This window comes from Pithys albifrons, chromosome 1, assembly GCF_047495875.1.
Source record: "Pithys albifrons albifrons isolate INPA30051 chromosome 1, PitAlb_v1, whole genome shotgun sequence".
In the NCBI taxonomy this organism is placed as follows: Eukaryota; Metazoa; Chordata; class Aves; order Passeriformes; family Thamnophilidae; genus Pithys; species Pithys albifrons.
The window spans coordinates 12689257-12703711 of NC_092458.1; the positions used below are offsets into that span (position 1 = coordinate 12689257).

Here is a 14455-nt window from a genome sequence, read left to right on the forward strand (position 1 = left end):
AGAGAATGCAGGCAGGCACATTCAGAAGAGATTTTAGGCTGTGAATACCAATCTCAGATGCTCAGCTCAAGGAAGGATACAGAATTCCAGAAATAGCCCAGGGGATGGGATGCTTGGCCTAGAAATATCCCCTCCTCGGGCTATTTCCATTACCTCCTTGCATATTGATGCTTTCAGCTACTGATTGCTGAGCCTCCCGAGCAGTTGAGCTCTGTGCTTCTTTGTTTTGTGAATTGTAATTTGAAAGTGGGGAATTCCTGAGGCTGCCTACCTCTTTCTGCAGATCAGCAAGCCCAAAGAACCCACCTCTCCAACTGGGACCCCCAAAATACCCAAATCCTTAGGCTGCCACCCTGGAAATGCTGGGCTCCCCTCCAGCAGCTGCAGCCTGGAACCAGCTGTGCCACTGAAACTGTCTTGGACAACAGACACCAGGGCTGACAAATCTCCCAAATACATCACCTTTCAAGAGGGCAGCACAGGCAGGCAAGAGGTTCAGGAGAGCAGAGACCTGGGAACCCTGCTATTAGACTGTGTTACAGTCCCCAAATCCTTCGGCAGCATCTGAGAAAGAATTCGCCCTTTTTATGCATCTACCTGCAGTTGCTGCTGTTTCTGATATGTGAGGGAAGAGGATTGCTCTGTTCCCACTCCCCTGTTCCTTTACACCCACAATTTCCTGGCCAAAGCTCATTTCAAACTGGTCCTGAACCAATCTTTCTTTTCTAAGTATTGAGGCGCACCCAGCTCCTATCAAATCACACCCTGTGTCTGGTAGTATTTTACTTTCACAAGGTACAAGGACAACCACCAGGAAGAGCAGGAAGCATATATTGATTTATAGCTCAGTTAGAAGATTCATTAATAGCATAAATACTCTTGAGCTATGACATTGCAATGAGGAACTCAATAGAAGCTTTTAGAATTTCTGAATTTTGTTTCTATATACAAGGACTTCTACTGTCTTCAATTCTATAAAGCTAAATCAAGCCATCTATATGATATTTAAATACAAACTTTAAATCAGTGTAAACCAGCAGCAAGGATAACCAAGGATTTGCTAAAACTTCTGCTTATAAACTATTACAGAAAACATTTAAAAACATTTTTTTCTCATGTTAACATTGATACTTTCTTCAAGGGCAGATAGCAAGTGATTTCAAAAACAGTAGGGAGTTTCCAAAGAAAACAATGAAAAAACAATTGTAAAAATTAGATGAAAAAATAAAATATTGAAGTATTAATGTTCTTCTGTTTTGACTACAATAATAAATTAACATCAAGAAGTAATGACAGTAATTACAGAAGTAAGTATAGAAAACAGAAATCTACTTCCAAAACTGGGATTGCACACCAGACTCGTTTCCTTTAATGCTCAGTGGAACTATGGCCCAGTAGGAACTGAGAAGGAAAAAACAACAAAAGAAAAAAACCCAAACACCTCCCCCTAAAAAACAATGAACAACCAAAAAAATCCTTGTGAAATGCTAAGGAATGTCACCTATGAGCAGGAAACAAACAAGAACCTGTAACCAGACACAAACAGACGTTACCCAGATGTTTAGTTTCCCAGCTCAAAATGCATGGGTGCTAGCCTTTCTCCCTTAGTGTGGAATGAGACCTAACAAACCTAAAGGTGTTTTAAACAGAGACTGAAAATGACCGGTCTCATTCCCTCTCTACACAAGCAACATCACAGGTGTAGGAAAGATCAGATTACCGAAAGACAGTTTAGCTGATCAAACCAATAACACCTTAAAGTCCAACAGTAAAACATTCCACACGCTCCCTTTAGAAAAAGCTGTTTCAATTGTCTGAAACAGTATCTTTCAATTTTTTCTCCCTTTCCTATTTCACTTTACAAATATTAATTTTGATAGTTTCTTTGCCTTAGGATTTTATGAGTGGACACCAAAAGGAAATGCAGAGCAATTACCTTTAAAGGTAATTTCTTACCTTTCAATCATATGCATACATCACATACTGTTTCTGAAATCCATTCATCTATACATCAAACTTTCTACACTCCCCCTTTAAGCACTGAAAGCACAGGCAATACTAAAGATGTATAACACAATTGCACACGTGTTGTTTTTAAAAAACAGCACTCGGCGACATGACCTACATTATTATTGTCTCACTGTTGGAGCACAATGTGTGTAACTCAGGCAGAGACTCACCTTGCATGATAGCGCGAGTGCCAGGAGGCGCAGGCATTAGACGACGAGGAAAGGTGTGACGTGGCTGTCTCGGGCTGACCTTCCGTGAATTTGGTGGCGTGCCAGGAGTGCGGCCTGCAGGCTAGGTCATTTCTTCTGCAAACAAGAGAGGCAGAGCACACTAGTTTGATGCAAACAGTTCAATAAGGTGACACACAGCAAAAAATCTCCCAGGCAGGTAGTAAAATGTTTCACAGGTAGGACAGAGGTATAATGACTCTAAATGACAGCAAAACTTTCTACGTGCATGCCAGTTTTGAAAAGACATTGATGTTTCTTTAAAAATGCTCGAGATGCACTGAAATGCCAGTACTCTCCAAGATCTGTGCTTGGGTAGTTTATTGGTTTTGTGGGCTTTTTGTTTCCTTTACTTGTTTGTTTTTATTGTTTATTTTTTAATATTGGGGGGTGGGCGTGGGGGGTGTTTGTTACAAAGCACATAGACAGATAAACATGCTTTAAAGTACCTGACATAATGCAGAGCTTTAATAGTTAATACATAGTTTGATATTGAGACTTAGGACTCGTTTACAACTTGTAACAGTAGGGCTTTGGCAAGGTTTTTCTGTAGGTAGGTGTATATGGGAGGAGCGGGGAAGAAAAGAGTTAATGACAGGAAGGATTAAAGCCATGTACATTGTTTCATACAAGTTAGCAATAGTGATATAACTAATCATTTTAACTCCAGCCAAGTTCTGCTTCAGCTCTTGAAATGTTTGGCAGCTCAGATATGCAGGGGGGGTTGCTTAGTTTGGGGGTTTCTAGGTTTGTTTTTTAAAGAACTCAAAAACAGTTCAGTAGATCATGTAATTTCCACAAATATTTACTTGGATATCACCTTCAAACGTACATGGTAACAGAAGAGATCCCTTCTAAGAGGTAAAACAGTAAGTTGTTAGAGCTTTGCACCTTAAAAACTATTCTGAAAAACTGCTCAATATTCCTATACCCTTTCCTTCTGCTCAGGAATTTGTAACAACTGCTTGCACTTCCTTCCAAGGACTTCTCTTTGTAACACCTCTCAGCACTCATGAAGTAAGTGCATTCTTTTTCCCCCCTGAGGTTAAATAAGCCTTCTGGGTGGAGTCCAGCTACTTCTGTTTTAGAGAGCAGATGCCAAGTACAGGCCATTTGTCTAGACCCTCTCAGTCACCTGAGAATGAAGCAGGAACTTCTCTGAAGGTAATTCATCCTGCTCTTCTCCTTGGCTTATCCTGGAGGAAGTACAATTTAAAATTTAGGTGAGGCATAAGGTTTGACAAAACCCATCCTTCCAAGTCAGTCTGAAACAAAGGCTTATAGGGCCTTAGTTCTTGAGTTTTTGATGCACTTATGTATTCATAAAATTTATTACTTCAAGGTTAAGTAATTTGTCTGAGTTACAGAAGTAATTTGCTACACTGAGAAAATGTTCCCTATTTTCAATTTGAACTTTAAAGGTAGTTCTACATTTTTTTTAAATCATTACCCTTTTTTATAAATTTGGGTTATCAGACAGCCACTGGATTTAGAGACCTAAACTAAAGCTCATCGTAGACTCAGTATCTTCCAAACAGGTCAAATTTGAGTGCATGGCTTTTTGCAGTACATTCTTGAAGATCTGAAGAAATCAATGATGAATTGTCTTTCCAAGCTCTGCATGCAGGATTACAAAAGGAGAATAGAGGGAAACTAATTTCACTGTGAAGTGTAGCATCATTACTGTCCCTAAAAAAGAGAAGTAATTGTTTCCGTAAACAAAAGCCTACTCTTCCCAGCATGACAAAAGAGAAAACAGTGAAGCAGATCATCGCTATGTTGTTCCTTCTTGGTAAGATATGATATTCAGAGAGTGGAGAAGCCCCAATACTACCAAGTGCAAAAGATTCTGCTCAGGCATGCCTCCAGAAGGTCCTTGCATGCTCTGAGCCTGTGTGCAGGTATGGGAAAAAAAATCATTCCACTGTTCAGCTGCACAGAATGTTTGGGTTTTTTCTCCACTGCTCACTTCTAAGGTAGTGACATCAACTCAGTAAACCACAAATACCTATTGAAGCAAATTCAACAGACCTCCCAAGCATCAATTCGGCTAAAAGGGTTTATCTATTACGAGAATTACTTTTCTATGATACACTACTAAGGAAACACAAGACTAGAAAACTAGTACAACACAAGCAACGTATGGAGCATAAGGAAAAGAAGGTTGGGAAGAGGGTTTCTGTGATGGTTAGGGCTTGGCAAATTGTAGGAGGAGTCCAATCACTGGGAAGGAACAGAAGGGATGCACATGTAAAGTCCGTACTGTACCTCATGGAACTTCTCAAGATCTTCATAAGATAGTTCCTCGCTACATGAATATCATTTTCAGATGGCATTTTCTGTGCTACAATATCCACCACCACTTTCATCTTCCTGAACAGCCAAGCAAGGAGAGGAACAGACTGGACTGAGTTGTGATATAAGGCAAGTCAAGTGGACAAAAATTTACAAATTCTGTTTAATTCTTTGTATTTGTACACACGGATATTTTTAGAGGTTTACTGGTTTGGGGTTTGTTTTTGTTTTTTTTTAACATAATAGTTTGAACAGCCTAAAAATACTGGTGGTGGGATACCGAGAAGGTGGAATCATATAAACACTTGCTTTTGTTGCAAACTTCACATGACTAAAATTTAATTTACTGTGCATTCTCAACAATGCTTTCTGATAGATGCTCCCCGTTTAACTACAATTACTATATCCTGCACTTTAAGAAACAATTTTTTCTAAGTGGAGTGCAGCATAAATATTGATTCAAACCTCAGCAAAATGGGTAGAAGGACTAGAAAGAAAAGATTAGAAGATTCAAAACAGGAATATTTTGCAGGCAGCTAAAGAAGCTGGAAGCTGAGCATTTATATTCTAATGTGATACCTCTGTATTAATTCTGAGTGACAGAATGAGATCATCTGAACCTACAACCCAGAAAACCTCTAGCATTAATGGAAGCATTATTAAAAGCATTTCACTGAAAGTGTTTTTCTACCAGTGCTTTTACAGAAGTTGCTGAAAGGAAAATGTTGATAAGTACTGAAGATACATTACAAAGGAGAAAAGATAAAAAGCCAGTAGATACAACAACATGGGCTTTTATTTCCCCAGCACCACCTTCTCCAACAGAATTTGTCTCATTCTAATCTACCAAACAGCACCTTTGTTGTAACCCTATCGTACAGGCTTTTGCATTTGAAGTAACCAAAGCAAAAAGGCAACAGGCAGTTCCAGGGCCCTGTATGCAGGTGGAACACAATTCCAATTTACTTCACAGAACCACAGAATGGTTTGGGTTGAAAGGGACCTTAAAGACCACAGAGTTGCAAATCCCTCACCATGGGCAGGGTCACCTTCCACTAGACCAAGTTTCTCAAAGCCCCATCCATGCTGGCTTTGAACACTCCTAGGAATGGGGCATCCATAACTTCTCTGGGCAACCTGTCCCAGAGCCTCACCACCCTCACAGCGAAGAATTTCTTCCCAGCATGTAATCTCTCTGTTCCTGTTTCATTGCAGCCCCCTGCTGAACCAGCAAAGAACTCACTGCTGGCTCACATCCTCTGCAGGCAGCGGCAGCCTCACACGACACAGGCAGCTCTGAAACAGAAAACTGGCCTTTCATTTCTCTTTAAAGACCATCCTCTGCTATTTCCTGTCCTTATGCTGCCCCAAATTTACTAATCCCTATGATCACGTTTCACGTTATCCTATGTAATTCCTCGAAATTGCTGAGTTCCTCGGGGGAGGGGGAGGAGAAGAGAAAAGGAAACCTGTTTCCCCTTCATCCAAAGCCCCCCACCAAAGCCCGCCTGGGAACATGCTGCCCTATGGGGGTGGGAGGGGGTGGGGCATCCCAAGGAGTGGCCAGGAAGGCGCTGCCCCCCCCGCCCCACCCCGGGATGCCCATCCCAAGAGATGCCCATCCCAAGGCCCACCCGGGAACGCGCTGCCCCCCACGATGCCCATCCCAAGAGATGCCCAGCCCAAGGCCCGCCCGGGAAGGCGCTGCCCCCCACGATGCCCATCCCAAGGCCCGCCCGGGAAGGCGCTGCCCCCCACGATGCCCATCCCAAGGGATGCCCATCCCGGGAAGGCGCTGCCCGGCCCCACAGCCCGCTGGCGCCCCCTGCCGGCCTCAGGACGGCTCCGGCCGTCACCGCCACTCGGGGTCTGCGCTCCTGCTCCCGAACTGGTGTTATTTCTATGATTGCTCCTCGTGCTAATCAAGCCTCCCTCAGGCCGCCAGAGTGCCACACTGTCCTGTGATCCCGGAACGCCACACGGTTTGGTTTGGTTTGGGGGTTTTTTTGGTGTTTTTTTTTGTTTTGTTTTGGTTTTTTTTGCTGGTGGCTGCTGCCGTAGGACTGAGCAGTAATCACTTACAGCCAGAGCTCCCGCGACACATCTAACTAGAAGTGGGTATTAGATGCCAGTCCTTGCAAATGCAGTGCTTCCTACTGTTCATCTTTAGCACCTGTGCCAGGAAATCATGGAAACCATGAAAGAATGACCTGGGTTGGAAGGGACCTTAAAGATCACCCAGTTCCAATGGCCCTGCCATGGATGGGGACACTTTCCACTAGACCAGCTTGTTCAGAGCTTCAGCCAACGTGGCGTTGAACACTTACAGGGGTGGGGCATCCACAACTTCTCTGGGCAACCTGTTCCAGTGCCTTACCACCCTCAGAGTAAAGAATTTTTTCTTAATATCTAATCTAAAACTACTCTTTTTCAGTTTGAAGCCCTTGCCCCTTGTTCAGTCACCACATGTCCTTGTAAATAGTGTCTCTCAACCTTTCTTGGAGGCTCCCTTTAGATAGTAGAAGACTGCAGTTAGGTCAGCCTTCTCTTCTCCAGGCTGAGCATTCCCGATTTTCTTAGCCTTTCCTCATATGAGAGGTGTTCCATTCATCTAAAAAGCTTGGTGTCTCTCCTCTGGACTCACTCCAACAGGTTGATATCCTTCCTGTGCTGGGGATACCAGAGCTGGATGCAGTACTCAAGGTGGGGTCACACCAAAATAAAAGCTGGGTTTAAACAAGTAATCCCAATTTTTCTAATTTAAAAGGACAGACCAGTCATTAGCCTCAATCAGAACTGACCTGAGTCTACAAAGATAGAAAAAACCTAAAGCATTTATTCTTTTTTTTAATTCCTGTTACATACTATCAGCCCTAATTCTCTGAATTAAAACCATTGTAGTGATTACTGATATGAAAGATTCTTTTTTAAAAATAAATTCAGTTTTCATTCACTTCAGTTTCTACAGAAAGCTGCAGACCAGTGTTTCACAGCATAGCCAGTATGTTTCAAAGTAAAACCACTCTGTAAACACCAGAATGTGGGAAGCAGTCACTGTATGACATTGAACAGCAGCTACAAAATAAAACTATTCTTTCTTCATTCACCACAATGTAACCCAAGACTTCATAGCAGCACAGCAAAGACTCTCTCCAGCACTTTGTTTTTAAATAGCCCGAGTTCATTTTTTCACAGTTGCAGCAGGACGTCCAAACTACTTACAGTCATTTAAAACCCTGTCTATAACCAGAAATTTGTCCCCATCCCGGAGTAATTTCCTACAGGACATGCCAAGGATGCAAGGCTAAGGACAGGCAGAAAGGCTGCAGCCCTGAGACAAACTGGAAACCTGCACAAGCTTAAAGGTCAAATGCACAATTCATTGGCATTCTCAAACAAACAGCATGCTCAGGCACTGCACATACTGAAAGGTACAGCTCAGAAGGTGCCCTTAGATTGTTTCAAAGCCAAATAAACCAAATCACACGGTACTTGTTTATCCTACAGAAACAGATGACCAGTTAAAACAGTGCAGCTCCATGCCAGCCATGCAAGAGAATGAGGAGGGGTTCAGTTTTTGGGATGTACTCAGCAATCCACTCATATATTGTGTTTTAGTTCATGTAGGGAAAATGTCAAGAATTTGTAGTGACAGCACAGATGCCCTTGTCTGTCCACTTAAAAATGCAGCTTCATAGTTCTCAGCTTTCTCAACTCCCCCGCCTTTACAATAACACTATTGTTGTATTGACATACCAACATTTCACTAATGAATTTTTTCAATAAATCCGTATGTGCTTCCAATTCACATCTTTTTTGACTTGTTTGTTTGGGACTTTTTTGCAGTTCACCAACCTGGTGTTCAATAGAATAAAACACACTAGAACTCAATTAACTCGGTATGCAAAAGGCCACTGTAAACAAACTACTAAATCACTCAATTTATTAAAAATGTAATTTGGTTTTTTCTAGTCTTCTGATTCCTTGGCAGGAAAAAAAAGGAGGTGGAAGCCACAATGAAGCTGCAGTTACCCACAGGCTTCTCAGATAATGAGAAATTGATAATGCCACTGTTTTTCATTCCAAAAATTGTTCCATGTATTTTTCACTGCAGATCGTGAAGATCTCACCCAACTGCCTAACCTTGGAGGTCATGATTAGAAAAGGATGATTTTTCTAAAAGGAAGAAAAAAATTGTCATTTGGTCAAAATTTCTTCCTTTTTTCTTCTTACCCTCCCTTCAAGCAGAGAACAACATCCCTTTCTGTAGAGAACCAAAGGAGTCATCACCTTACACAGACAAAGACATTAGGTGTTCTCTGTCTCAGACAACTATATTCATAGAATTCAAATTAATTCATGCTACATTAGTCACCACTGGCAGATCTGTCTGCCAGGGCAATATAGGAACAAAGTACATAAATCTGGCACAAGACTAAGGTCCAGCAGCAAAACTATATAAAGAATGTAAACAGTTTCTTGTGTAACCCTCAGTAATTAAATGGAAGAATTATTCTAATTTAGGCTAAAAAAGGTGTTATCAATTTCATAAAAAAAAGCTTTAGGTTAAGAGCAATACAATTCCCTGTTCCTTTCGCCCTTGCCATTTTTAGTGTTGTCCTACCTCTTGACAGAGCTTTGTCTATATCCTTGGATGTAACAGCAACTCAGGTGAGGACAAATCATTCAAAACTTGAGGTTGCATACCTTTTCTGAACACAGTTAATTTCCTGCTTTAGTTCTTGTTTATTTAAAAATAAATGAAGGAGGGTGGTATGTATTTGTGAAAGCACATGAGAAGGGACAGAAACACAGCACCCCTGAAAATTTTCATGCAACAATTGTACATTAAAATTCTCACAAAATAAGAAAACTCTCACAACATATTTTGAAGTAAACCTTCATTGCATGTCACTCTTATCTAACAGAGATGATTCAAAGAAGTTTTTAATATATATAAACACACACACACGTCTCTATAGATACATGCACAGATATATGCATATATCTAAAGTGACTTTTTAGGCTTTTCTAAATCCAAAATGTGCCCACAATTTCTCTGTCCAGATTGATGGCTTTGTGCTCCAGCCACTGCTTTTTTAGTCTTCCACTGTACCAGAGCACTAATAAAACTGGACCCACAGTCCACTTTTCAGTTCACCTCCCTGTTACTTTCTAGAGCATCACAGCCGGAGCCACTTGGTTTCCCTTTCGGTAAGGTGCCCTACTGCCTTCCACTCAGATCCAGACTTAGATGCCCCAGCTTCCTACTGTTCCATGCCAGACAGCATCAATTTAAATGCTTTTTCTGAAGTACACTCTGTGCCAGCATTCAGACTGTCTGTCCAGGAGAGCCTTAACATCCTTTCAAAGAAGGACAGAACATACAGTGACTGCATAAAACCCTCTCAAAAACCAAAAGAGAGGACTTTCTTGGCTGAGGCATAAACACCAGGACTTGAAATTTTAAGTTAACTGTGTAGATGTATGGCATCCTCACTTTATATTATAGAGATTAAACTTGAAATGTGTAAAATGCCTGTTCATGGTGAACAATTAACCCAAAAAACTACTGGTAAATATTACCATGGCAAGTCATTTAAGGCAATGCCTTTAATCTTTGCAGATCTATGGTAAGCTTTACAAAAACAATAGACAGCATCTTCTTCTTTCAGGATTGCTTTCTGAATAGAAAAAATGCCTGAATGGAACTTGCTTTTGGATGAAAATTTCTTCAAGGTTTTTATATTTGGTATCTGCTGAAGACTAAACAAAAATGCTTTCACATTGTAATTGATCAAATGTAGCTTACATGAAATAAAAAAAAACAAACACTTTATGCCAGCTAACAGGCTAGGAAAGTGAATTTAAAGATGAAGCATTTAATATCAGAAATCAACACCAACATTACTGTTAGTTTGCCAACTGTGTACTGTTTTCCAAAATAAACACAGGAGAGCTGACACACTAATTCAAATTACTACCAGCAATAACTGAGTCTTACCAGAGTTTTTGTTACAAGACTCTACTTCTCTCCACTAACATCAACACACAGCCCATCTCTTTGTCAGAAACACATCCCCCCCTTGCACTTGCCTGTTCTTTTGGGAAAACCCCCAGTGACATAATTTATTGGAACGGGAGGAACCAATGATAAAAACTAATCACCTTGGTATATGAACAAACTCTTCTCTGATCTCGGAGCCCCACTCCCTACATCCCCTGTCCAGAGACAGCTGGATCAGTCACAGGCAAAAAACTGAGACACTCAGTACTGTGCACGTAACATGAACAGACACAAAAACTGCAGAAACTGAAAAGCTGAGAGAGAGAACACTCAGTAATCTCAAGGAACACCAAAACCCATGTATGGAAATTAAAGAATAAACTTTGCAGGCCTTGCAGTCCTAAGACAACACCTATGACCATCCCAGCATACTTAACTTTTTTCAAAGTTTAAGTGATTTTGATGAGCAAAAAAAAAAAAAAAGAAAATTGGATTCCTACTCAACTTTGTGAATCCTCCTAACTTATCAAATAATAAACTACTATCCTTTCTGGTTTTAAGTGTATTGAAAATACATTATAGTTGAAGAAAATTGTGTCTAAGTTAAGGAATCCTCAGCAATTACAGAAGCTTTTTGCAATAAGTTTTCACATTTTCCACTGGCAGCTTTTCACTCAGCTCAACCATCTCCCTGGATGGAGTCAACCAGTGTGATTCCCGCTGGAGCATCCTTACTGCCCCCATCTTTGTATCCTTTCCTTCCTCTTTCTGTATTTGTTTGGGGATGGCTATTCCCACCTTCCCTCTCCAAGAACATGTCAAGCTTGTGTTCCCTTTGTGGGCTGGTTCCTTTACTGTCTTTCCCCACCTGTGTCTTCACTGGCAGCCAGACAGGCTTTTTTGAGGATCACCCACGGTGTTAAAAGAAAAGCTGCAATGATAGACGATAGTGCTGCAGTCGCTCAATATCAAGTTAAAACCTCTAGGAAAATACTGAATATGTATTAAAACCAGTGAGTCAGGCTGGTTATTTATACTAAATTTAAGAGCTCTGTCAATGGCTGGCAAGGATTATTAATGGTTTAGATAAACTGCCTTTAAAATCCATTTACTTTTGGGACAATCTGTCAGCTTGAATTCAAATTAGGCTTCAGAGTCGAACCTTCTGAAACCTACACAACTGACATGGAAACCACCCACATTATCTATGAGCTAAGAATAATCAACACAGTATACCTAAAATTCCTGTAGGAATGTAATTAATAAAATAAATATTTAGATCAATACTGCAGGTCTCCATTATGTCCCTTTTAGGCAGAAAAAAATATCACGGTAAGAAGCAGAAACAACTCAACAGGCCCACGTGAAGTTTTTGCTCATCTATGTAAGAACTTGCACTTGTTAATCACTCAAATACTGCTTTTCAGCCTATTCTCTCAACACTTGGAATTCTCAGGTACTCTTCCAAATAAATACTGGTCATGTCACACAGCATGCAGGACGCATATATTCCAGATTAGCTGTAGCTGAGACAAAAGATGAGTGCAGTACTGTAAAAAAAATTACAGTATTTTCTACATTAATAAAGAACTGAATAAGCTTTTTATTTAGAAACCTTCCCTTGAGGCATCTTGGTCCCAGACTTCTTCCAAGCAGCCCCTTCTGGATTATACATACAAGTTCATGTAAAAATTTACACTGCTTCCACTGGATTGGAGATAGTTATGCAACTGTAAATCACTTTATGATATATGGCACTGTTTTTAAAAAAATATTTTTATTGTCATAATAACTATTTTCAGATTAAAACAGACATTAGCATTTGGCGCATTACAGAGCTCATAATTTGGGCAGGAAACCTCAGCTGCCTTAACGTGTTGGAAGCCCAAGGCATAGGGTTGTTATAGTTGCACAATCATCTACAGTAACCTCTCCCTTCTTACTCCCCAGGGGCAGCTCAAGTTTCAGGTTAAGTTAATTGTTCAGTTCCAAGTTATATTCCCTTCTTAATCTCCAACTGATGACTGCAGCCATAACAGCACTACAACAAGCTGCAATACAGTTTGAAACACTTAGGCATCCATCTACAATTTTTCCACCGGCAAAGGGCAGGTATTTTCCTGTAACTTCTCAGAGCAAGAGCTCCTCTCCTCCTATGCCTGTACTAACTCAGGCCCAATCTCTCCAACATTTTATGTAGAGACTCTTAATTGAAGCAGAGGAAATCTGCATGAGCAGGTATAATGCTGTCACTGCTGTCACTGAGAGCTCTTGCCAGCCTGTGGGTAGGAGGAGCCTGACCCTGAGAAAAGCAAGGCCACTGCTCCCCATCCCTAGAGGGGAGATGGGGGCTGCAGTGAGGCAAGTAAAAGAAGCTGGCTCCCTTGCTGATGATGCTGCTTCTATGTCCTGCTTCATCTTCTGACAATTCTGTGAGAAACAGAGCTGGACTGCAACTTCGATTCTCCTTGCTACAATACAGTGCTAAATACAATGGCTAAGCAAGTCTAAGATCCAGCTGATGGTCACAGAAGCAACACTGGGTAAAAACTACCTACACTGTCTCTTTTAGAGGTGAGTATCTGGGATCTGGAGACAATGATACTGTTCTCATTGCAAAGGGACAAGCTGTGCCTGGAGAAAATGCATCCCTTTATTTTCTTCACACAGTGCTGTACATACAGGATACAGAGACTTGTCCCCATCCCCTGGGTAAACCTTCATCCCTCCATCACACACTTGGAAACAGAGGGGTATGTCTGAATTGGGAAAATGGGGGGCTTAATTTCTCCACTCCTCTCAATAATGTGAGACCCTTTCAGAACTGTAGACACAAACTATGACTGAGAGTTCACAAGAAGGAAATGCAATGAACATAAGGATATCAAACCAGAGACACCTCGGCAAAAGATTCACACTGACAGCCACTTCACACTCTGCACTGTAGAAACACTGGTAGATGCAGACAAGTGTCTGCCACCTGTGCCACTCTGGAGGGCTCAGGTACTGAAGAAGCAGCTCACAGAGCTGCCAGTCTGAGCTGCTGGTCCAGGTAAAAAACCCACTCCAGTCCAGCCACCATGGAAACACACTCATGTGTGCAGTAAATTTATGATCAAAACCCCCAACTCTATTTAACCAATTAACTGCTGTTGCCCTTGATTTGGATTTCCTGGGAACAAATATAAACCCTTATTTTGAGGAGATATATGGCAGCCATAAAACACTTAAAACCACTTAGCGCTGAAAGCTTAAAAATGACCAGACAACTCGTATTTGAGTTGGGGAATTCCCAGAGCAGCACTGATTTTGTTTAGGGAATAATGTTCTTGCAGGTTTCCAGGTTTATTTTACAAAAACTGAATGTGTCAAGATGCACATCCAACTGAACACCATTAGAGTTGACAGGCGAGTTTAGTCACTTCACAGCAAAATAAAAGCTATTTTCCAAGCAAGACTGAAAACAGAATCACTTCACAGCAATAACACCACAATCTTCAATAGATCATTCCTCTTCCAGCCCAGCTCACAGTACCCCTTCAGATCTCAATCTTTAGTCACTCCAATTATCTCCAAGAATAAGCTTTACAAGAGAGTCAATCTGGCAAAAATAAAAGAATAAAAAAAAAAACATCTCAGGCTGAAACCTGTGCTTGGACACAAAGAAATCAAATCAGAAACTACCTAAATGATTTTCCAAACGCAGATCAGTTATAAAGGATCACAAAATACAGGGAAAAAATGCTCTAGTTAATAATCTCAAATAGTTCCTCTTGCTAAAAAAGCTTGCGTGTAAAAAGCTGCAGGGACTATCAGCATCCCTCTGAAATGACCAAGTAGTTTACTAACTGAAAGCATCCATGCATTCTTCCTGCATAAACCAAGTTATCTATCTACAGACAATGTCACAACAAAT

The 14455-nt window shown here is 41.0% G+C and overlaps 1 protein-coding gene across 6 annotated transcripts in view; it reads right to left on the reverse strand.

Moving 5' to 3' along the window:
• Window positions 1–14455, reverse strand: part of SHROOM2 (shroom family member 2) — a 123283-nt gene that overhangs the window by 44667 nt on the left and 64161 nt on the right. For 3 of the 6 annotated variants that reach the window (XM_071564284.1, XM_071564111.1, XM_071564026.1), the window contains 2 exons: window positions 4506–4610; window positions 2181–2315 (listed from right to left, as the gene is read on the reverse strand). In XM_071564284.1, the coding sequence (XP_071420385.1) occupies window positions 2181–2315; window positions 4506–4610 (240 nt within the window). The remainder of the gene's footprint in view (window positions 1–2180; window positions 2316–4505; window positions 4611–14455) is intronic. The other 3 variants (XM_071563940.1, XM_071564197.1, XM_071563854.1) reach the window with 1 other exon arrangement.